Source organism: Eucyclogobius newberryi, unplaced genomic scaffold (assembly GCF_026437365.1).
Source record: "Eucyclogobius newberryi isolate DKJ021-1_F unplaced genomic scaffold, fEucNew1.0.hap1 SCAF_16, whole genome shotgun sequence".
Taxonomy (NCBI): Eukaryota; Metazoa; Chordata; class Actinopteri; order Gobiiformes; family Gobiidae; genus Eucyclogobius; species Eucyclogobius newberryi.
In genome coordinates this window covers 29,669,453-29,694,700 of record NW_027315790.1, presented here as the reverse complement: position 1 = coordinate 29,694,700, position 25,248 = coordinate 29,669,453, and the positions used below count along the sequence as shown (strand labels likewise).

The window sequence follows — 25,248 nt, the reverse complement described above, 5'->3', positions numbered from 1 at the left end:
CCTCTCGCCAGCTTGTGGCGCTCGGGCCTAATAATAATAATAGTAATAATAATAATAATAATAATAATAATAATAATAATAATAATAATAATAGTAATAATAACATGAGTGTGGGACAAAAAAAGGCTTAATCGCTGGTGAGTTTCATCTCTTCAGAAGCTGTAAAAAGCAGCGACAACAAAAATATTAAATCAAATCAACATAATCTTATAAACCGTGCACGATTTATTCATATTTCCTTCTTGTTCCACCTCTGTGATAATGTACTACACTTTTTGCACGTTTGGAGGAAGCGGACGTGTTCCTGTAATACAGTTTTGATTAAAAAAAACAACACATTATCATATCTTGCACTACTACATTTCCCTATCGCTCGTTGTAAACTCATTGCAGGATTTACGCTGTTGCTGCAGGAGCTAATGAGTCTGTCAAACAGCAATGCAAACGCTGCGAGTAAATATCATGTGATTAATATGTTCCGCTACAGTGCGATCGGGTCATTTTCAAGCTGGTTTATTGAGCTGATATTCTCTTTGAGTGGTTATCGTTGCATGTATCATCTTTTGTTGCTGCCGTTTTAGTAACAACAAGGTAATGATGCTAATAAAGCGTCTCCTGCTAATTAAACAAAAGCGTTTTGTGCAATAAAAGACGAGTATCGGGGACAGATCGTTGTTTTGGAGCGAGTAAAGGATCGAACAATCCAAATATTATGACTGTTGTTGCAAATGTAGATAGATAATACATTTAATTTATACATTTAACATTCAGCCAAAGCCCAAGAGCATTAATATTTGAGAGATGACTGAAATATGAGTCTTAATGAAATCAAAATCTGATCCAATTGATGCTAAAGCTATTGAAACTAGATGCTAATTTTACTGCTAATGTAAATCGCCTTATCTTTTCCAAAAGCAACTAATCAAACTGTAATCGAGATTCAGTCATTTCTAATCGTCAGTGAAAGCGTGTGGTTTGGAACAGAGTTCAGACTTTGTGGAGGAATAAAGTGGAAAATAGAAGTGGCACAGATTCAAAGTCTGTATTGATTACGTGCTGAAAATGAATACTCAAGGGCATTTTTTATTTGTTTTTAATAATTCAAAAGAAAATCAAATAGAAAATCTTAATTATGGCTTCGACATCGGCCGATATAAAAATAAATCGACCCATATTTGGCACCGATTTGTTTTGTATCGACGTCCCAGTCTGTGTTGTGCCAAGTTTGTCCTCAGAGCATCAGACTCATGAGTAAAAACTGAAATAGAGGCACAACTGAGCTAAGAATGTGTCGTAAAACAAGTTATTTTATATCCCAGATGAATATATGGGATATTTACTTCAACCTAAGAATCAGTAATAAACAAATAAATACTCAAATACCTATATAAATGAACAAATAAATAAATAAAATAAATACAATAAATAAAATAAATAAAATAAATAAAATAAATAAAATAAATAAAATAAATAAAATAAATAAAATAAATAAAATAAATAAAATAAATAAAATAAATAAAATAAAAATAGTGATAACATACTGTAGCGCCCACAGGATTAGCAAGTTTTTAAATAGAATGATTAAGTTGAGGTTCATTTTGCAGCCAGAGGTTTAATGAATGTAGTGGTCCTGCAGTTATTAGTGTCACTGCTCTTGTTCCCAGGTCGTCTGTCTAATTATTCAGGTTTATTAACTGGACTGTGCCGCTCTAATCCAGTGAAAGGTCAAACGGTCAATGAGCCACCGGCCTCTAATATATGTCATTGTCCCCTGGGGTGACTACGTACACGTTCTGAGTATCTGGAAAGTCGATTTGGACGGTTCTGGTCCTGTTTTGTGAGAGAAAGAGTCAAGGATCGGGCCGAAAATACTAAAAGACAACATGGAAGCCGTCCCAAGCCTGTGAGGACAAAGTCACTGTTCACTGGAGGCAACAGGACGAAAAGAAGATATTCTATGATTACAACTTACTTCCTAATGTTAAAATCAAATCCATTACTTTTATAATGAGTTTGCAAGCCTCTAAACCCATTTCCTGACCGCGCTGTAAAGAGCCCGACTAAAGGTTTGTGTTGTGTTCTTTTCAGAGGGAGACTTTTGGAGATGAAGGTAATGGCGACCACAGTGTTGGGAGCGCTCTTCTTCTTCTCAGGTAAAAACACAACCCCGATCGACCACACCCTCCCTTATAATCAGCTTTCACAACCGATTTTCCTCTTGATTTTCACCACATGCACATTTCTTTATCCCGATTCTGTTGTGATCTGCGAATAAAAGACATTTGTTTGCATTTTCTGACTAGTTTCTCTCGTTCCTCTTGCAGTGGCGCTGGCTTCCCCCAAAGGTAAGACCCATTATTTTTTCACTCGAAGGCCGGGGGCGAGACTATGCAACATGTAAATAATAATCAATACGCAAAACGAGTTACTTCAAGCTACTTTTAACGTTAGGGTAATCACATCGGGGAGCGTGTTCTCTCGTCGCGTTCGCGTGTCGATATCGTGAACCTCCCGCGCCGTAAAGGACCTTGAGTGCGTCGTGAGTGACAGGCCGATCACGTTCTTGCCGGGAAAGTCACTGATATCTGAGCGTCGATCTGGAATTCTGCCTTCACACTCTGCGTTGGATTAGCTTGCATTGGACGAGCGTACGCGGTAAAAGCTGCTGGAAAGACAAAAAGGCAAACCTGCTTAGCGCCGCGTTCGGCCCTGAGTAATGCTTTCACATCAGCGCCACAGGGAAAATGCTCGCTTGAATACTTAAGTAATCAAATGTAACAAACGAGAATCTGACGTGTCCTTCCCTGTTACCAGTTTAGGTTTTTACAGTCTTAACCCAGCACTGCTTTTACTCGTTTTAAATCATCTTTTGACTGCTTTAGACTTCCAAGGATGATATAATGTGGTGTTTTGATGTTTGTCCTGTTTATAATTCATCTTTTTTGGTATAATTAATAAAGAGGGAAAAAATAGTCCTTGTCCAACTATGCTACAAGACTGTTTTGCCTGAATATATTTCAATAATTCAAATACTGCACAGTAATAAACATAAGGGTTCAGATTCACGCTGTGTTCTAGTCGTCCTCGAAGGTCAAATTTACAGAGTTCCATCTTATAAATTCACAACGGAACACGCTCACGTCTCAGAATTCCCCCTTGGAATTGCCAATTTCTCCCCATGATAGTAACTGTTTGCGTATCCTTGTGTAAATTGTTCATCCTGACCTGCCCCGCCCGTCGTCTGCAGTGAAAGATGAACACAGGACCGCCTTCATCGGCGAGGACGTCTACATTAACGTCCCGGCCAAGGATCTGGGCGAGGTGGTGTTCAGGCCCAGGACCAACCTCTCCGCGGACGTGGTTCTTCTCCAAGGGGGGAAGGTGCTCCCGCAGCCCCAGCTCCAGGGCAACGTCTCCGGGCCCGAAGTGCGCCTCATCTCCCCCGGACACATCATCCTGGAGAACCTGCAGGAGAAGGACGAGGGCCAGTACATCATCAGGAACAACAATTCAGCGGTGGTCAAGAAGCTCACGGTCGACGTCAAGGGTGAGCGTTTTAAAGTCAAAATCTAAGAAACAGCTCTAAAAACATCCAAATGAAGATTAATATCATTGTTAGTTGCTTGATTTATATGTGGACGTGCAGTAGACCTGTCACAATAATCTCTATATTGTTCAATAATTTATAGATATAAGAGAGACAATTATATTTAAGGGTTCAATATGTATTATGTGTGTGTTTTTATCGCACTGTCTTTGTTGAACGATAAGATTTTAGCTGTAGAAGGTTGAAAAACTGACTTATTGTATTGCACATTTAGAAAAGGCTTTACTTGGATTGTCCTGCTTTAGTGTTGATGTGTCAGAGAAATAAAGTAGTTTCTATATTATCGTTTATTGTGCAGTTTTCTGTATAAATCTATTGCACTTCTATTGCAGAATTTGCTGTTGTGACAGGCTTAACACGCAGCAATATTTCACACTATTTCTTGTTTTACCTTTAGTTTATCGTGAATAGCAATAGATCTGGGCCTGATTTAGGATAGAATTGTTCTCTAAGATTGTGGCTGACCAAGCATGTAAGTAGTGCTAAGAGGCGAGGGGTTGACGACACATTTTAAAGTGACCTCACCAGCCTTTTTCACTTTCAGATTGTGCCATGGAGCAGATCATAAAGTATGGAGACCCCTACGAAATCCACATCAGCCACGTGGAACGACCGATTGCTCTGGAGTTCAGGTATGTTCGAGTCAAACATCCCCGTGATTCTGTTGCCGTGACATCGACCGTCACATGTCTCTCCCTCAGGCCTAGCGTTGGTCTCTCCAACCAGACGGACACAGATTCCACCGAGCCGCCGCCCGTGCTGCTGTTCAACCAGTCCGTTCTGCTGGAGGAGTACGAGGGCCGGCTCAGCGTCACAGAGAAGAAGGTGACACTGCGCTCGGTGAGGATGTCCGACGAGGGCAGCTTCACGGTCTTCGACAGGAACGGGAAAATGAGACGGAGGAACTGCCTCAATGTGAGAGGTGAGAGATCTGCGCACGTCACAGGTTACTTCAAGGTGTTCTTCTTATGTAGAACAAGCGTAAAATAATAGTGTTTGTGACGTTTGGTAGAGTTAAGGTCAATGCACACCAGGACGCTCGGCACCTTCAGTATTGTCCATGAGCTTCTGTGTGTGTCCGGTGTGTGTGCGGCGGAAAACACATGAGAACAGACAGATCACGTGTTTTTGCGGTGAGAACAGACAGATCACGTGCTTTTGGCTTTTACGGTGAGAACAGACAGATCACCTGCTTTTGGCTTTTGCGTTTGGAACAGATAAATCTCTGCTCTACTGTAAACTTGGAGTAGAATCACGAGAAATGCAGCTGAGGCAGAGAAGGAACCTGCTTCTCCTCTGTTTCTCTCTGCGCATGAAAACTCTTGTCTCTCGCTAAAACTCACCAAGACCATCGTATTTCCTCTCCTCTCAATCCTATTTAAAGTGACTCAAGAGTTGTTTTAACCAGTTACCATGAGGCGGGCGGGCTCACCCTCAGACTTTTTCTTAATTTATTCCTTTTGTCCACATCTGATTAAATTAAACAATCAAGCTGCTGGACTTGAACGTAAAAACGAAGCTGTAACTCTCTTATTTTCAGTCAAATCAATCATTCTGGGATGAATCAGGCTCAAGTTTGTACCCCAAAAGGACAACAAATTACAAATAATTACCATAAGAGTCCCTAAAACTTGTTTGTAATCAAATCATTCAGGAATTGTCAAAAGCCAACAAATGCCCAGAGTAGTGTCGATCAGAGCATCCTCCAGACTCCAGCTTTACTGCTCTTTATATTCACCAAGGAAAATCTGATGTTCCTCTGCAGAGCCTGTTCACACTTATAATCAGAGTAAATCAGAGGACAAAACTCTTCACAGAGTCTCAGCTTCACGAAGAGTCCAGACATTTGTTCAAGAACAGCTTCAGTTTGAAATGGGGCTCGTTTTGTCGGGCGTTTTGGGGAAAATAGACAGTGTTAGAAGCAGTAGAAGAAGAGGAGTTAAAATGCTAACTTCACATTGTCTTATTTCCACAGAGCACCAGAACTTCATGCACTTCACCTACAGCTCCAACCTGAAGATGAACCTCTACCTGGACCACTCCAACCTAAACGTGGTCTACCGGCCCAAATCGGACAACCATGACCGGGCCATCGTGGACCAGGGCGCGGTGGTGTCGCCCCTGGACGCGCAGCTGGAGGGCCGGCTGACAGTAGAGGGCGCCGTCCTCCGCATGAAGAAGCTGCTGGAGTCCGACACGGGCGTGTTCAAAATAACCGACTTGGCTGGAAACTCTGTGGCTCACGTTTACATCGAAGTGCAGCGTAAGTGCCTTTCTTTAGTATCCAATGTACACAATATACTTCATATCGTAAATGAGCATAAACAAATGTGATATAGAGCTGTCACTTTTTACTTTTATGAATCTACTTCATGTACTGGCACTTTCCTGTTAAGAAAACGTAACTGGCATAGCAACTGTGGGCCGTAGGTGGGCACACAATATCCAGAAAATGCACATTTATTTAATTTGGACAATATTAGCTTTAAGGTTTACAGTTTTGTGATGGAACTACATATTTGCCTTTAGTACAGTGACATGTTCAGGTGATATTACTTCGGGGGACTTTATGATCATCTTTATAGTGGAGTCCCCAATAACAAACGATGTGCTCTTGCCTTTTGTCTTTGCTCATCATGAAGGAACCGACCTAAACACATTATTTGTTCCTTTACATTTGGCTCAACAGTTCAAGTTTCTGTTGTTATTATCATTTATGTCTAATCTTATGTATTTCTAACTGTGCCTCCTTCATATTCGAGTGCGTATACTGTCATATTGTATACTATTCGAGTGCTCATACTGATGCCTGTTCCCTGCCCTCTCTGACCCTCTCTGACCTCTCTGCCCTCTCTAACCTCTCTGACTCTCTCCTACCCTCTCTGCCCTCTCTGACCTCACTGCCCTCTCTGACCCTCTCTGACCTCTCTTTCCTCTCTAACCTCTCTGACTCTCTCCTACCCTCTCTGCCCTCTCTGACCTCACTGCCCTCTCTAACCTCTCTGACCTCTCTTTCCTCTCTAACCTCTCTGCCCTCTCTGCCCTCTCTGCCCTCACTGCCCTCTCTAACCTCTCTGCCCTCTCTGAACTCTCTGACCCTCTCTGCCCTCTCTACCCTCTCTGACCTCTCTGCCCTCGCTGACCTCTCTGCCCTCCCTGAATTCTCTGACCTCTCTGACCCTCTCTGCCCTCTCTGCCCTCTCTGACCTCTCTGACCTCTCTGACCTCTAGCCTACAAGCTGCCGAGCCTGACCGTGGCCATCCTGTCACTGCTGGGCCTCGTTGCCTTCATGGTCCTCATGTGTCTTCTGTCGTGTCTCTACAAAGTCCACATGAGGAACGAGAAGAACAGGAAGCTGCTGCTCCTGGCGCAGCAGTCCAAAAGCGAGGGCGACGCCTTCAGACAGGTACGACTCTGACCTTTATCCTTTAGACTAAACACACATACATTAATACATCTGAGCTTTTTATTCACTTCTTTCATTACAATCTCTTATTTTTCATGTAAACTTTTTGTTTTATGTTTTGTTGGTATTTACGCATGTTTATCTCTCTGCTCCACAGCAGGAGTTAATACTGACATTCGTGAAAATAACCGATTCAGAATATGAGTGCCGGGAAGAGTGAGGCGGGGAGAGTGTGGCGGGGGAGAGTGTGGGGGAGAGTGTGGCGGGGGAGAGTGTGGGGGAGAGTGTGGCGGGGGAGAGTGTGGCGGGGAAGAGTGTGGGGGGGAGAGTGTGGCGGGGGAGAGTGTGGGGGAGAGTGTGGCGGGGGAGAGTGTGGCGGGGAAGAGTGTGGGGGGGAGAGTGTGGCGGGGGAGAGTGTGGCGGGGGAGAGTGTGGCGGGGGAGAGTGTGGCGGGGAAGAGTGAGGCGGGGAGAGTGTGGCGGGGGAGAGTGTGGCGGGGGAGAGTGTGGCGGGGGAGAGTGTGGCGGGGGAGAGTGTGGCGGGGGAGAGTGTGGCGGGGGAGAGTGTGGCGGGGGAGAGTGTGGGGGAGAGTGTGGCGGGGGAGAGTGTGGCGGGGGAGAGTGTGGCGGGGAAGAGTGAGGCGGGGAGAGTGTGGCGGGGGAGAGTGTGGGGGAGAGTGTGGCGGGGGAGAGTGTGGCGGGGGAGAGTGTGGCGGGGGAGAGTGAGGCGGGGAGAGTGTGGCGGGGGAGAGTGTGGGGGAGAGTGTGGCGGGGGAGAGTGTGGCGGGGGAGAGTGAGGCGGGGAGAGTGTGGCGGGGGAGAGTGTGGGGGAGAGTGTGGCGGGGGAGAGTGTGGGGGAGAGTGTGGCGGGGGAGAGTGTGGCGGGGAAGAGTGAGGCGGGGAGAGTGTGGCGGGGGAGAGTGTGGGGGAGAGTGTGGCGGGGGAGAGTGTGGCGGGGGAGAGTGTGGCGGGGGAGAGTGTGGCGGGGGAGAGTGTGGCGGGGGAGAGTGTGGTGGGGGAGAGTGTGGGGGAGAGTGTGGCGGGGGAGAGTGGCGGGGAAGAGTGTGGCGGGGGAGAGTGTGGCGGGGGAGAGTGTGGCGGGGGAGAGTGTGGGGGAGAGTGTGGCGGGGGAGAGTGTGGCGGGGAAGAGTGTGGCGGGGGAGAGTGTGGCGGGGGAGAGTGTGGGGGAGAGTGTGGCGGGGGAGAGTGTGGCGGGGAAGAGTGAGGCGGGGAGAGTGTGGCGGGGGAGAGTGTGGCGGGGGAGAGTGTGGCGGGGGAGAGTGTGGCGGGGGAGAGTGTGGCGGGGGAGAGTGTGGCGGGGGAGAGTGTGGCGGGGGAGAGTGTGGTGGGGGAGAGTGTGGCGGGGGAGAGTGTGGCGGGGAAGAGTGTGGCGGGGGAGAGTGTGGCGGGGGAGAGTGTGGCGGGGGAGAGTGTGGGGGAGAGTGTGGGGGAGAGTGTGGCGGGGGAGAGTGTGGCGGGGAAGAGTGTGGCGGGGGAGAGTGTGGCGGGGAAGAGTGTGGCGGGGGAGAGTGTGGCGGGGGAGAGTGTGGCGGGGGAGAGTGTGGCGGGGAAGAGTGTGGCGGGGGAGAGAGTGTGGCGGGGGAGAGTGTGGGGGAGAGTGTGGCGGGGGAGAGTGTGGCGGGGGAGAGTGTGGCGGGGAAGAGTGTGGCGGGGGAGAGAGTGTGGCGGGGGAGAGTGTGGGGGAGAGTGTGGTGGGAGAGAGTGCGGCGGGGGAGAGTGTGGCGGGGGAGAGTGTGGCGGGGGAGAGTGTGGCGGGGGAGAGTGTGGCGGGGGAGAGTGTGGCGGGGAAGAGTGTGGCGGGGGAGAGAGTGTGGCGGGGGAGAGTGTGGGGGAGAGTGTGGTGGGAGAGAGTGTGGCGGGGGAGAGTGTGGGGGAGAATGGAGGAGAGTGTGATGGGGGAGAGTGCATTAGAACAAACGGCGGCCCACGTCCTGATGCTGGTCCTCTAATGTCACGTTTGTGGTTCAGGCTTTCAGAATGGAACATTATGATGCCAGAAAGTTCACGCTGAAAAAATGTGTTTAAAACAAGTGGTAAACAAGAGAATAATATTTAAAACAACATTGCAATAACTACATAGTATGAAGTTAAAAAAAAATTGACTAATCTGCCCCAAAATTAAGTATTGCACAGTTTGCTGTAGGAGTACATTTATATATTTATATGGCAATGATCAGATTATTATGACTTCATTTGTACTTTTCTCTGGTAAAGATGATTTGGACAAATGTTTAAAATAATCATAAATGACACTAGTTGTTTGTTTTAATACTGACACTTGACTTTTGCTTCTGCGTTTCAAATGATTGTCTATCCACGATCCAGAAGATTGTTAATAATGGTCAGTTAATTAGGTGCCCAATTACAACAACATTGACTATTCAGAGAAATGTATCTTTATGAAATCTTTAGTTCATTTACTGTTATAGACGAATTGATGGACCCGTTAAATACACATCACACACTTAAAACCCCCCAAACAGTTATCGATCACAGCCGGACCTATAATTAGCAGTGTCTGGGCAATAAAAAGCAAGATAAATGAGTGAGTCCACACAATTTAGTGCATTCAGAGTGGTTTATTGATCACATAATTGTTCTGTTTTTGTTCTCCTGCAGCAGTGGAAATACAGAGTAATTAAAAACCACGGAGGGGTTTCAGTCCTGTATTGTTTTGGTTGAAGAATGGATAAGTGCAGTGGTCTCGCAGCACAATTATCCAGAGGAGCCGATATTTAGTCTGGGCCGAGCTGCTTGAAGTACTCATAACGCTTCATTTGAACGCTTTAGTAAGAAGGAGGCAGTTTGCTGTGAAAAAGGCCGACGGATGTAACTTCAAACTGTATCATTTACGGAAAATACAAAGAATCCACCCTATTTATTGGCCCTAAAACTAACTACCGTATTTTCCGGACTATAAGTCGCACCAGCCAAAAAATGCATAATAGAGAAGAAAAAAACATATATAAGTCGCACCAGCCAAAAAATGCATAATAGAGAAGAAAAATACATATACAAGTCGCACTGGAGTATGAAATGCGGCAAGTGTGAAAATAACAAATAATATCACATATAAGTATATATTAAAGTAAAAATATAAGTATAAGTATGAGTTGCACCCCGGCCAAAACAATGTAAAAATACGGTAATACTAATACTCTACACAAATGTCGTTTAATCAAAGACTAAACTTGCCAAAAAGATAGAACGTTATACATTTTATTGACAGACTGCTGAAACCACATCAATATAATAGATTTAGACTCAGGTTAAGATCTATTAAAGTGTTCTTATTATTTATGTCTATTTTCCAAAAAGAGGCATTTATTATCACATATTTTGCCTTCGTTAACCTTTGTCTCACTGACTCACGGCGTCTTCTGTTTAGGTTATTTAATCTGAACTCCACTTGTTTTTTACCCACACCGATTAAAACAAATGAAATCACTCTTTTGTTGTTTGCGAGTTTAGAAAAACGATCTCGCTCGCGGAAGAAAAACACATTTTGCAGTCAAAGCGAGGGCCAAATGACTTGTTTTTCAGGCGACGTTTGGCTGCAGCTGAACGAGGACGAGGTGGATGAGTGAATCGTCACATTAGCGTTGATTTCCCCTCGGCTGCTTCGCTCTTTTATTGCTTATGCGTGTTTTGTGCTGATAAATCGTCCGCGTTTCAGCCACTCTCACGATAGTAGCGGTGGACATTAGCGCTTCCGAGTTATTAAGGCCATTTTCTGGTGCTTTGCAAAGAAAACACAAGTGTGCGAGCGCCGTGCAGAAGTGTTAAAGTGCTTAAACTTCTCTTTGTCATAATACGTTTCTGTGTGTGTGTCGTTTCGTTACAGAAACTCAACTTTCTTCCCTGAAAATCAGTGGGTGTGTTGTGTTTGTCTGATGTTCAATGTGTCATTAATGTGTTTATGCTTTTCCTATCGTTGCTCCATACTGTCACTGGTAAATGGTGCTATTTTTGAACGCACTTTGACAAACACGAAGATCTCGATAACGACGTTCAGACGATATCATATCAATCTTTATTTATCTGACAAATGTAAAATAATGTGTAAAATGAATCACAAATAGTGCAGAAATATCTACTTGAAACCCTCAATTGAAGTTTACAACACATATTTTTTCCCTTTTCAGCTCTTTTTGTTGCTTTTTTTACTATAAACGATAAACTTGATCTTCAAATGTGGCACTTCTTCAAAGCAACATTCACAATATTAACACTCTTTTTTGTGCTGTGACATTAGATCAGGCGATGTACATGTTATTTAACCCTTTGTAACAATCACAACAGTTAATTTCTTCTTAACTTAGTGAGTGTATTCAGTCAAAGTTAAGCCATATTCAGCTCTTGTGTTAATGTCTTTTTTCTCAGTAAGTTGAAACAGTTTAGAACACTGATCACAAAAATATTAACACTACAGAATAATAAGAAACAATAAACACCTCTAAACATGACATTTCAACTTAAAATGTACATATTTCCTGAGTTAATATCGTATTTACACCGACAATAATGAGGATCTAATAAATAATAATCAATAACAATCAAAGCAAAAGCCCTTGACGTGGAATATAAACCTGTTAAAATGTTCTGTAAAGTCCCTAAAAATAATACTATACAAATTATAGATTGACTTTAGATTACGACATGTGCAGTTTTATTATATTAAAACTAGTCATGATGTGAACTTAGTCTGGGAAATCTTTATCTTTATTGTGATTTTTAGTGCAAATCTGTGCTCAAAAAGCACTTTTCAACATCCTGTCTTTTTATTTAGACTCAATATAAAGTCACTAAATGGGCAAGAATCCTCATGAACTGAAACTGTGGCCATAGCTCTTACAAATTGTGACATTTAGAGTTCCTATTTTCGATGTTTCAAGACGTTTCCTCAGCGATTGTTCCGAGGGAAAAAGGGAACTGTATATTTCTCTCTGATCATAAAAAGTATTAAAAAGTAACAGTATTAGCCCGGTGCGCAGTATGGAGCACACGGCTTCACTCCTTCCCTCTGTCCTGTGTGTTTCTCGTGTGTGTTTTGAGTGGCGTGTGATGCCGTCGTGGTTACGTGAAACTGAACGCGCGTTCGTTTCCACAGCTGAGGTTGAGATGACGCTCTGGTCCTGATGGATTTTCACTCGGGTCAGAAAACTCAAAGGCCACTGTCTGACGCTCAGGGATTTAACCACAGGAGCGAATAAAGGAACTTTTTCACCCTAAACGGGACCGTATCATTGTCAATGCATCAATCTGATCAGTCACATTTCAGTGTTAAATGACCTTTTCTATGTAGCGCCTAATATACAATCAAAAAAGTGCAGATCAACTGTTTTAAATAAATAAAGTAGTGTTTTGTGCATATAAGTCGCTATTGGTTTTTGCCTTTTTTTCTTCACTTAAAGGCACTGTACCTGATTTTTACTGTTTTAGAAATGTGAAAAACAGAACAAATACATTTTAAACAGTTTCCAGGGATCCAAACTTATTCTTCATTTTCTTAACGCATTCTGAGCGGCCAAATTATTCATCGTGAAGAGTTTATGAGCGTGTTACAGAGCAGAGTTTTACCATCACTAATCCTCTGCAGCCCAGAAGAACAGTAAAAACAAACGGCTGGTGTTCGTAGCGACCTACAGCTTTCACAAAGGTCGGATCTTGTATTTTCAGATCATGAACTTTTTCCCGGTTCAAAATTTTGCTCTAGCTTCATATTTCCGGCCTGGGGCTTTGTCACGACACGTCACTAACAGCACACTTCATGATTCAGATAAACTCTCTTTATAATGATATGCAGGCAACACACAGAGGTCTCATTCTGACCTTAAGTGTAAGTCTGTTCTGGGGCAAAACAAATGACATTAATACATCAAGAAAATAGGTACAGTCCCTTTAAAGGTGCACTATTTATCTATTTCTGCAGCTAAGATAGTGCACCTTTAACTTCCACTTTATTTCTTCCTCTTTATCTTTAACGGCTTTGTATACTTTTCTTAAGGCCAAATTTTGTGGTAATTTTTTGTTTTTTACGCTTTATTGAATAGCTTTCGTTCTAATCCAAATGTATTTATTTATCTCTGTTATTGTTCCTAAACATCTTCTTTTATTGCAAGCATAAATCACCCATGTTTCCAAAACCAGGGCTTTATTTTGATCCTCTTTGTCTTGGTTTTTAAGAGTGAAATATTTGGGTGAATGTTTAAACTATCTAATATAATATAATGGGGTCTAAAGCGTTCCTCGACCTTGTTCCTTTGGCTCAGTGGCCTTTACGTTCCCGATCCTCACATCTCTGTCTCGTCTCAACCTCAAACCCAAAGACAAACCGTGACCTCTGACCTGCCGTGTGGTGTCTCGCGTGTGCCGTGTTCTCCGTGTCGTGGGTAGGTTCGGCCTTGCGCGCTCGTGTTACCTGTGGCTTCTGTTTGCAGGTGGTGCAGGAGGCCTACTCGCGCTTCACTGAGGACTCGCTGATGCAGTCCATGTGCGACCAGCCGTCCGACAGCACAGAGGTCACCATCAAGGTCAGTGGGGTCACGGCAAAGCTGGAAAATACGACGTCGCCGTTTTCTTAGCGTCTGCGAGTCGATTAAGAGTTTATTCAATTTGCACGTATCTAATTGCGTACAAGAGGCAGTAAGTAAAAGTACAGATACATGTGCAAAGATAATAAGATAAGAGTTTGTGTTTATAATATATCTTCTACTGAGAGTGTTTTTCAAACTTCCTATAAGTGATCTGTTCTTTTCCTCTGTATCTACCTCTGTGTCTACCTGCGTTGCAACAATGAAATTTCCCCATGTGTGGACAATAAAGGATTATCTTATCTTATCTTATAAGTAGCACATAAACAACTACTGAAGTAATTTTCTAGACAATTGATGTAAATATTTTATGCGTGTATTTTATGTATAATTCTGTTTGCTCAAAGTTGAGGCTCGAACTCAAAACCTGCTCTCAAACGCCCTGAAGTCAAAGTAAAAAGTATCCACAGTAAAAACCATGTAAGTACAGAACATTGTACACTGCTAAGAGGTAATCAAAGGGCTTAACACTTCTCTGTGATTGGTTAATCCATCCGCCACTCAAGAACGTAATGAAGACGGAGCAAAATGTGAGCAAAGAGCTGCATTAACACTTCCATCTCCTCGCAGCGTTTGCAGGGTCGAGTATCAAAAGAGGCTAATGTTACTCACTATTACATAACAGACACGGGTAATAAATAGCACTTGGAATAATATCAATCTTTAACCCATTGGCTGGTGATGGTCCGCCTTGTGCTTTTATTGCTTTGGCTGAACATTTTCCACATTACGGCGCTGAACTTATCTACCGCGCTACGATAACGTTCATTTTGTCTCTCTAAACTGTCTCACATTTATTCAATCGCAGGCGTTTTCGTTGCACATCAAACGCCTGGGAAAGCGCGGTCTCTGCTCGTGTTCTGTTTATGTTTAACCGCTGTTGTCCCGTGTTTTATGACGGCGTTTAGTCCAGATTTATTACACGTGACGCCTGCGATTGGGTCCAAGAGACTGTGAAGAAAAACGCAAACAGTAAATAAAAACGCGCTCAGTTTAGTGTTTGAAATGACCTTCTGTGAAATGTCACGGCGACGGTAATCAAGAGTCAGTGAAGCTTAAACTCTGGGAAATATGGTCTGTACAAAGTCAAAGTGAAAGAGAAAGAGAAAGTGCTGCAGTACAAAGGTCAAGGTGCACTTTATAGTCTGGATAAAGAACTGTAAAAGTCACATTTTTAGGTGTTTATGCTTTGCTTTAGTGACTTTTACAGTGTATACTTTTACTTCTTTGACAGCAGGTATCTGTACTTTCTACTCCACAATATTTCTTTAACCAAACGGAAAAGTAAATTCACTTTTCTTTATTTTTTGAGACCACCTTAGATGGCTGAAAATTAAATTAAAATGAAATGCGTTGGTTTTGTTTTTATAGAGTTGGGAAAAGCTTCACTTAAAAGTGATTTGAAGCAAAATTTGAGTTACTTTGTGTTCAATTATTGTAATCATCAATAGTTGTGCCAATAAATGTATTTGGAAAGAAAATGTTATTTGTTTTTAGGTGATCATGTTTTTGTCATATTTCCCAGCCATAATCTAGCTTCAGTTAAATTAATTTGAATATTAATAGTAATTTAAGGATTATGAAGCTTTAAATATCTGCAAATTTTGTTTGGGTATCAAAACTAGATCTGAACAAGTATCGATACTGACAATAAATAGCATAAATAGGACAAAATATGACCGTACCTGGATAGTTTAAGTAATGAAGCTACAAATATTTGTGTTGAAAATTACTCTCAATTGTCTAATATAATATAGTATCGAGTATTGAATGTTTCCTTGAGTATCCAAAATCAGGTTTGACATTTTGGTATCATTACAACACTAAAAAGAAGTAAAATATTCAGATTTCAAGTATCAAACCTTCAAAACACCATAACCACAAGATGCTCCTTGTCAAATCATCCGACCGACTACAGCTCGTTTCCCCCTCGTGTAGTGTAAGGTAAATGTATAAATAAACTAGTAACAGCATTAATTATTCACATTGTTTTTACATTGACCTCAATCCAAACCTTCACTTCTCGTGCAGTAGATCCTTTCTGAATTTGGATTTGGTTGGTCATCGAGTCATCTGTAACCGCGTTTCTTTTTTTCCTGTTGATTTGCCATAATATGATATAAATTCAACACTCAGCTCACAGTGTACTTGTCCAAACGGGTCCAGGAGCATTGACATTGAAAAGAGCTCTGAAATATTCATTGGTAAACTAATGCAAGACTCATGCTTTTCAGAACATGTTTGCAGAAGTCTGAACTACCACGTTATTGCTGGTTAAACGTTATAAGACCCCATTAAGACAGGGTCAGGGGGGCGTGTAAAGCCTCTAACTCTGGGACATAGTGGGAGGGACATCCCATTAAGACAGGGTCAGGGGGGCGTGTAAAGCCTCTAACTCTGGGACATAGTGGGAGGGACATCCCATTAAGACAGGGTCAGGTGGGCGTGTAAAGCCTCTAACTCTGGGACATAGTGGGAGGGACATCCCATTAAGACAGGGTCAGGTGGGCGTGTAAAGCCTCTAACTCTGGGACATAGTGGGAGGGACATCCCATTAAGACAGGGTCAGGTGGGCGTGTAAAGCCTCTAACTCTGGGACATAGTGGGAGGGACATCCCATTAAGACAGGGTCAGGGGTGCGTGTAAAGCCTCTAACTCTGGGACATAGTGGGAGGGACACCCCATTAAGACAGGGTCAGGGGGGCGTGTAAAGCCTCTAACTCTGGGACATAGTGGGAGGGACACCCCATTAAGACAGGGTCAGGGGTGCGTGTAAAGCCTCTAACTCTGGGACATAGTGGGAGGGACACCCCATTAAGACAGGGTCAGGGGGGCGTGTAAAGCCTCTAACTCTGGGACATAGTGGGAGGGACATCCCATTAAGACAGGGTCAGGTGGGCGTGTAAAGCCTCTAACTCTGGGACATAGTGGGAGGGACATCCCATTAAGACAGGGTCAGGGGGGCGTGTAAAGCCTCTAACTCTGGGACATAGTGGGAGGGACATCCCATTAAGACAGGGTCAGGTGGGCGTGTAAAGCCTCTAACTCTGGGACATAGTGGGAGGGACATCCCATTAAGACAGGGTCAGGGGGGCGTGTAAAGCCTCTAACTCTGGGACATAGTGGGAGGGACATCCCATTAAGACAGGGTCAGGTGGGCGTGTAAAGCCTCTAACTCTGGGACATAGTGGGAGGGACATCATTGACTTAACTATGTCATATATTTCAGATATGTTTAACCATAACTCTCTGACAGATTGAATAGCTGTAGCTCAGAACATTTTGTGGGAGGAGCTGGACTCTGAAGGGCGTGTGGGCGTCGCCGAGGACGATGATTTTCCTCGTTTGAACAGACACTTGTAAAGCACTTGTAAAAACTGTACATGATTATGTGAATATGTAATTCAGTTAATGTAAGGTTACTTGTTAATACCAGGGGAGTTTAGGTGATAACGAAGAGATTAATTGTATTTAATGACATTGAATTAATTTCTTATTTATCAAAGAGTCCGGGTTGCATTCAAAATCTTTGTGGACGCACGCCTTGAGTATTTCCCCTCAGTGATGAATATAAGTAATTCTAATTCTGAAGAGTCTGAAAAAGCCCAAGGCATAAATAATCCTTTATATTTTGTACATTTTATGTTTTGTACATAAATCTGCCTTTTTATTCAGTTCAAGCATCAAGGAAAAAGTGGAACATTCTGTAAACACATCTGTGAAACTCTAAATGAGCTGGACTCTAAGACTAAGGCCCGTCCAGCAGAAATCATTCATTCATTATCAAACACATATAGTATTATAGTCTACTCAGTTCAACCCAAACAGGGACAGGTGACGTCATACAATCATCTAAACTTGCAGCATTTGTGATTTGCTGATTACATTATATTGCCAGTGTCCTGCATTCATCTCTTTGATATCTATTCTGTCTTTTCAGGGACTGGAGGTGTCCAAACCAGGCCGCTACCAAACTCTCCCCTCAGACAACTTTATGGAGATGAGCGACTCTGGGGTGGAGTTCACCAGCTCGGGCCACCCCCTGGACAGCGACACCGACGGGGGCATGACCTACGCCTCTCACAAACCGCTCCTCAACGCCGTCTCGCCCACGGCCATCAGCGAGGTCCCGGCCAACAGCCCCGACGTCACCGCCCTGGACGGAGAGCTGAGCGCCAGCCGGACGCCCGACTCCGTCCTGAGCGCCAGTCCGGCCTCCAACCCCCGCTCGCTTGCGGCCGCGACGCCGGACGGCAGCCAGCAGGGGGCGGCGTCTCCCGGAGCGGCGTCCAGAGGCACCACCGAGTCGGCAAAGACGGAGGGAGGTGGCGAGAGTGGGGAGGCGGCCCAGAGCACCTGAATGTCAACGTGTCAAAATCGTCAAACTTAAATCACGAAATTGCGATTGTGTAAATTGAGGACCGTAACCACGCCCCCTCCATCAGGGCATCTGAACGTCACGACGGACGACGAATCATGCAAGGACAGTAAATAGAAAAATACTCAAGATATACAAAACAAAACACAGACAATGGATCCTGCGAGGAGAGTAAAGAGAAAAATGATTCAAAATATACAAAGCAAATCACATCAAAATAGAGTAAAACCCACTACTATGCACCAAAAAAATCAAGCAAAAACACAGAATACCAAACACTTCTTATGGACATTGCATGCATTCAAATCAAACAATCTAGTTTAGACATTAGAATACACAAATGCATGGGAAGAATGTCAGAACTGTTAAAGACGCGCCGCTAACCACAACACGGTCGGGTTTGTCAGCGCGCCAGGGAACCCGCGACGTAGCAATTCACAAAAACAAAAAGGACTTTTGTCGCGTTCCGAAGGTAAATCTCCTCCTGCCGTCCGTGACAGCGCTGTGGCAGAAGCGATCACTGCATTTCCCTCCCACACAAACTCCATTACGGACCGCACAAGCATGTCGCCAAACACGTCCGCTCCACCGATCGCGGCGCCGCCATCTCGGCTTTCATTCGCGCAGGGGGATCTGAGTGTGTCGCCACGGTTACTCCTGCGAAAAACAACAAACCCCGGTGTGGAAGACAGGCTTTCCCTTTCCCCACCCGCCTCACCTGTCAGCGCCTGTCATATCTTGGAGGATCTTGCCCAAATAAAGTGTCAAATGCCAGTCACGGTAATAACACGCGGCGAGAAAAGCGCGCCAGAGGGCGAGAGGCCACGCGAGCGGAGAAGCCCTGTACTTATTTTCCTCCGTCATCTCAAAACATGTCGGCGTGTCGCGGCGGCCAGACAGAACAATCGCACTCTGCTGGAAAATAATGACAGAAATTGTGATCTTTTTTTGTGCGGACGGACACAAAAACGCGGCGGAAAAGCAAAACTTTTGAACGACTTGTGCATGATTAAAAACCTCCTATTTATTTGATTTGGAGCGTTCTCGCGACGGGGAAAAGACGGAGCTCGATCGATCTCTGATAACGACGCGGGATCAGGCTGAGTAATGGCGGTAATGGGCAGGTGTGCGGCGGGACGGGGCGCATCCAGAACCAACAGTGTTCATCCATCACAGCGACGGGAGGAGAGCGAGAACAAAGGAGATGAGAGAAGAAAGACGTGTTTGGATCAATGACGCTGATGCACGACAATGGGGAGGTTTAGCTTCGTTTTGCACTTGGAAGTTTGACTAAAGCGACCTTTGCTGTTTTGTTTTCCTTCATGGTGCGACGTGATTTCTAGTGCAACGCGGAAAACAAAAGCAGTGCACTTTGAAACTTGGTTGCAATTGTCAGTGGCTTTTAATTTGACTGACTTAACAGGACAAAAATGTATTAAAGAAGGAGAAACAGTTGGCGTATAGTCCAAATTTCTTTAACGAGAAGTCATAATCAACCATAAAACATTCTTCTATTATATGGGAAACCTATTTGAAACCTTTTAACGTGGGCAGGAAACGCCATAAGTCCAATAATCTGTAGATTGTATACAACTATAATGATGTGTGTGCAGCTATTTAGAATGTCAGATACATTTACGGGCAAAAAACGTTACAATTATTAGCACAAAAGACACAAACAGAGGTGTGTAGAGCGCCACAAATTGAGCTGAAGTAAGAGTAACGTTACTTCAAAACATTATGACTCAAGTATAAGTACAAAGTGGTCAAACTGCTCAAGTAAAAGTAACTATAAGAGTGACTGTCAAGGGGAAAAAGTAGAACATTTGAAAAAACTATATGATGTCTGAAGGTGCAAAAAAACACAAATGTTCAAATGATTTAACACCGTCAACGCATAAAGCTTCTACTTACAGTGGGAGGAGTAACTAACACTCAAACTAAATATAACTCAAGAGAGAGTTAAAGTATTCAACCCAAAATCTACTCCAGAAAGTGACTCAAATAAATGTCCCTGAGCACTACTTTCCTCTGAACACAAACTGGACTTCCTGTGGCTGGATTATTGGACTGGTAGTTGTAGAAAACACAAACCTATCGATGAGCACATTGCAGCCATCTTTCAAAGGAAATACCGTCTGACCATCGAGCATGACTTAACACTCGATAACCGCGACATGCATTACGTTCCTTAAGTGCAGAAGGAGCCGACCACCTCCGCATCGCTCCTCGCATCAGCTCCACAGAGTCCCAGGGGCCCCGTTCGCTGTTATTGAAAGCTGTCAGCAAAGTAGCGAGGGTCCGTTTCATTCGCCCCGAGAACAACCGGACGCAAGCACAAAATGCAGCAGCGTCAAAGGTTTGGACACGCCCATCGCCATGGAAACAAACGGGTCGAATGCAGAAGATTTAACGAGTAACGGGACAATTAAAGTTGTATCGTGTAACCTTTTCTGGTGGAGGATCTGCCGCCTGCGTATTCCACAGTACAGTATATACTTTATCTACAGTGTCTCCAGCAGATCGGCCAAGTTACTGGTCAGATCTGTGGAGAGACAAGCCAAGAATTAGGGCAGCAACGATCAATAGCATCAATGTGACGAGTTGTATTTTGGATTGTTTTATAACAAAAGCCAGTGGCATTGTTAAATGTTAAATCAGATCAATTATAAAAAATGTTCACACATAATTCCCAGTAAATTGCCAGATGCAGATTGTTAGAAAGCTCAGCTCTGACCCTCATTCACACAGGCTCTGACCCTCATTCACACTTAGCTCTGACCCTCGTTCACACAGGCTCTGACCCTCGTTCACACTTAGCTCTGACCCTCGTTCACACAGGCTCTGACCCTCGTTCACACAGGCTCTGACCCTCGTTCACACTTAGCTCTGACCCTCGTTCACACAGGCTCTGACCCTCGTTCACACTTAGCTCTGACCCTCGTTCACACAGGCTCTGACCCTCGTTCACACTTAGCTCTGACCCTCGTTCACACAGGCTCTGACCCTCATTCACACAGGCTCTGACCCTCGTTCACACAGGCTCTGACCCTCGTTCACACAGGCTCTGACCCTCGTTCACAGGCTCCAGTCTTAGCTCTGACCCTCGTTCACACAGGCTCTGACCCTCATTCACACAGGCTCTGACCCTCGTTCACCCAGGCTCTGACCCTCGTTCACCCAGGCTCTGACCCTCGTTCACCCAGGCTCTGACCCTCGTTCACACAGGCTCTGACCCTCGTTCACACAGGCTCTGACCCTCGTTCACACAGGCTCTGACCCTCATTCACAGGCTTCAGTCTCAGCTCTGACCCTCGTTCACACAGGCTCTAACCCTCGTTCACCCAGGCTCTGACCCTCGTTCACAGGCTCCAGTCTTAGCTCTGACCCTCGTTCACACAGGCTCTGACCCTCGTTCACCCAGGCTCTGACCCTCGTTCACAGGCTCCAGTCTTAGCTCTGACCCTCGTTCACACAGGCTCTGACCCTCGTTCACACAGGCTCTGACCCTCATTCACACAGGCTCTGACCCTCGTTCACACAGGCTCTGACCCTTGTTCACACAGGCTCTGACCCTCGTTCACAGGCTCCAGTCTTAGCTCTGACCCTCGTTCACACAGGCTCTGACCCTCATTCACACAGGCTCTGACCCTCGTTCACCCAGGCTCTGACCCTCGTTCACACAGGCTCTGACCCTCGTTCACACAGGCTCTGACCCTCGTTCACACAGGCTCTGACCCTCATTCACAGGCTTCAGTCTCAGCTCTGACCCTCGTTCACACAGGCTCTAACCCTCGTTCACCCAGGCTCTGACCCTCGTTCACAGGCTCCAGTCTTAGCTCTGACCCTCGTTCACACAGGCTCTGACCCTCATTCACACAGGCTCTGACCCTCGTTCACCCAGGCTCTGACCCTCGTTCACACAGGCTCTGACCCTCGTTCACACAGGCTCTGACCCTCGTTCACACAGGCTCTGACCCTCGTTCACACAGGCTCTGACCCTCGTTCACACAGGCTCTGACCCTCGTTCACACAGGCTCTGACCCTCGTTCACACAGGCTCTGACCCTCGTTCACACAGGCTCTGACCCTCGTTCACAGGCTTCAGTCTCAGCTCTGACCCTCATTCTAAATGCAGATAAATTCACAGTCAGGCGAATGGGGCTAAAGATTTATTTGTAAATATTCTCTATCTTCATTAACAATTTTCAACCTTTATTTGGTTGATAATGTATTTAAAAAGTCAATAGAAATAGTCGTTTATTGTTGACTCATTGAATTTAAAGGCACTTGTCAAATGTATTGATTTAAAGCTGTATAAAAAGTTGCAGCTACTGTAAATAAGTAAAACAACTGCAAAAAAATGACCAGTTCAACGGCATTCAGGAAAATAGATAGATTTGACCACTCTTACTAACTTCTACAGCACTGAAACATGCATGTGGTTGTGTACTTATGGAAGTGCTTATGCAGGGAAACATTATAATCTGCTGTAAATATAAAATCTAAATTCTAACTTCAGGGACTGACAAATATAATAGTGACTTTGAATGAAACTTAAGCAATATACTGAGATAGCACTGAACCCACTGAGCATAAAAGTCTGGTCATCACCCAATCACCACTTTCCCCATCGCTGTAAATACAGATATGATGTTTGCATGTACAGTGCAAAGTATATTTCTATAACAGCAAGGCTTATGCAAGATTTTATACTCGAACGCTGCATCGATTCCTTTACCTTTTACTGACATGTTCATCGGAGCTCGTAGATGTTGCAGTGTGTATGCCACGTAGTACTAACAACCTTTTGTACAGTAGTGCCGTACTCTTTACCCTTAACATAGCTAAATTTAACTTTTTATGTCGTTTTGATGAGGGACGTTTTGAAAAATGAATGCATCAGGGTAGCATTGTACTGCGTGTGTTTTGACCCCAAGCCAAAAATGCCAATGGGAAGCAAAATAACTTTAAACGTATTATTATGAAGCATTATTGAGAAACACACTTCTTTTTTTTAACTTTTCGTCCACATTCAAAGCAGCTGATCCATGCTATAATAAACTACTTACAAAATAGCTCTTTTGATCGCTCTGCAGTACTGTCAACGTCCTCTAGGGGTCTGGTCAACACCACGGACATGACACTCATAATGTGATAAAAAGAAACAAGGGCAGGAACAGAAATAACACATGTTTGGTGGAAATAATCTCACGTTCTCCTTGCTCGACGCCGCAGTCCATCTTTTACAGGAGTGGAACGCAAACAGCACGTTCAGAACTTGTTTGACCTTTCGGCGCTCGAGTGCGGCGCCCGGCTCCTTGTTTTGAGGGCCCTTTGTGGAGCTGGAGATGGACTCAATCTCAGTCGACCCTGGCTTCACAAAAGAACTTCATTTGGCCTCGTTCAAACTCCATCTGTTATTTTCTGTTCCCATTACGCGCTCGTCTCTTGCCAGTGCCGCGCTCACTCTCCCCGAGTGCGAGGACAAGAGGCAATTTCAATCAAAAATCCTCTTCAAGTCCACCCGGTGTAAAGCCAAATATCAACCAACACTTCGGATTGGACTGAAAATTGGTGTCTCGCGTGCAAAGTTGTGAATCTTGAGGCGATTAATCCCTTTTTCTCAGTGGCGCGTTTACAGTAGTGAAGTGTTCTCATTATTTAATCAGAAAAGGATAATTTCTCACACGAGTTAGAAGCACTGGACTCAAATCTCCACTTGGAATGATTTCACTCTCAACTAAAGTGTTTGGAGTTGAACATTTAATCAGACCGGTTCTAGTCCTGCTTCAGTTTTGTCCCGGTTTGGATCAATTTGAATTTTGTGGCTAAAACGCTGCATATTAAGTAAATTAAATGTTTTACGAATATGTTCTGTCGTGGTACTTTGAGAAGGCACATTATTTATTTAGATATTTGCAGAATCATCCCTTTAACGCTTGAATGTTTCTAACAATCTTGTTCTTCCACACGTTCTTCTTCCTCTGCTGTTTGTGCTCAGTAGTGATTATAACCACTGCATGCAGCCAGTTTAGAGCGATTAGCATTTGTATAAAAATATAAACTGCACCTTTCTGTAAAGATGTCATGACTCATTTTCGGCATATTATAAATGTTTTTTTAAATGTTCTTGTAGTTGCTTTGTGTTACTTGTCCTCATATGACATATGCAACTTTGTCTGAACTTTGATCTTCGTTATCTCAAACTTTCACTTTCAATGCAAACTTTTACAACAGCTGCATCCATTTGACAACTTCATCTTTAAACATCTTCATCCTTCACACTTTTCTAAAACTTCAAATTTTCTGTAATGAATGAAATATAAACAAATAAATTCATTTTCAACAAAGTAGCCCTGAGTTTTTATTGGCGTGAGACAGAATCCTCGGCGACTCTTTCAGTTATTTGTCAAACCAGTGTAACTTGTTCATGAACAAAGTGACTGTTATGGGCCGTGTGTGATCAAGGGGCTGGACTTAATATTCTCTGTAAACCTGCACACTCCCACTGTGTTAGTAATATCATACAGGCCCGTCTGAAACCTCCCCAGTGTGTTAATAATACAATACAGTCTGTAAACCTCCCTGAATCCTAACACAACACAGGCCAGTTTGACTTTGTCTTTAAAGCTGCTACTAGTACTTTGAGTTCTTCAGATATTATGACTATTATCTAGTTTTCAGTTGTGGAAGAGACATTTGTGGCCTACATGATCCGCACTCCGCACTCAGTGACCCACATCTCTGAACAAACAGCTGCAGGAGGCGTCCGGGGCGGGACCGGATGTGACGCAGCACGCAGAGCGCGGAAGCCGCTGCGCAGGGTCGTGTGGCGCGCCAAATTTCAAAGGACTTCCCCCCCGAGAGGAGCGAGCCTCTAACGCGCTGAAGAAAGGACATAAAATACTGCAGAAGGCGCAGAGTTTATCCGAAGCTGAGGGCCGATCTCCTCTGGTTGGATTTCCGCGGTGACTTTGGCGCAGTAAAACAAAAGCCGGAGCCAAAAGTGAAGTAAGTTCGAGAGTTTTAATTCACGGCAACAGTTCTCGACAGCGAGGTTCTGCATCTGCGCATTGAAGTCTGACTTTTGCACCGTGTTTTATGGGCTCAAAACTCACTGTAGCTGCACGGGCTGTTCGCTGTGGGTCTGTGGGTAAAAGTAAGAGTTTGGTCGGCGTGTCTTTGCGTGACGTGCGTCTGTTCCTGTGGGCGCAGCCTCGGGCTTTGTGTCACTGAGCGCG

The 25,248-nt window shown here is 44.4% G+C and overlaps 1 protein-coding gene and 1 long non-coding RNA gene across 2 annotated transcripts; both read left to right on the top strand.

Moving 5' to 3' along the window:
- Positions 1-2,232: 2,232 nt before the first annotated feature.
- LOC140361527 (uncharacterized) lies at positions 2,233-18,217 on the top strand. The gene is made up of 9 exons (XM_072447239.1): positions 2,233-2,260; positions 2,325-2,345; positions 3,248-3,547; positions 4,152-4,239; positions 4,309-4,529; positions 5,583-5,870; positions 6,839-7,014; positions 13,475-13,567; positions 17,568-18,217. Exons 1-9 carry the CDS (start codon positions 2,233-2,235, stop codon positions 17,985-17,987), a joined length of 1,635 nt encoding a protein of 544 aa, XP_072303340.1. The 3' UTR covers positions 17,988-18,217.
- Positions 18,218-21,282: 3,065 nt separating this feature from the next.
- On the top strand, positions 21,283-24,360 carry LOC140362151 (uncharacterized). The gene is made up of 3 exons (XR_011927053.1): positions 21,283-21,343; positions 21,736-21,801; positions 22,086-24,360. It is a non-coding gene; the product is annotated as an uncharacterized lncRNA (long non-coding RNA).
- The last annotated feature ends 888 nt before the right edge of the window (positions 24,361-25,248 follow it).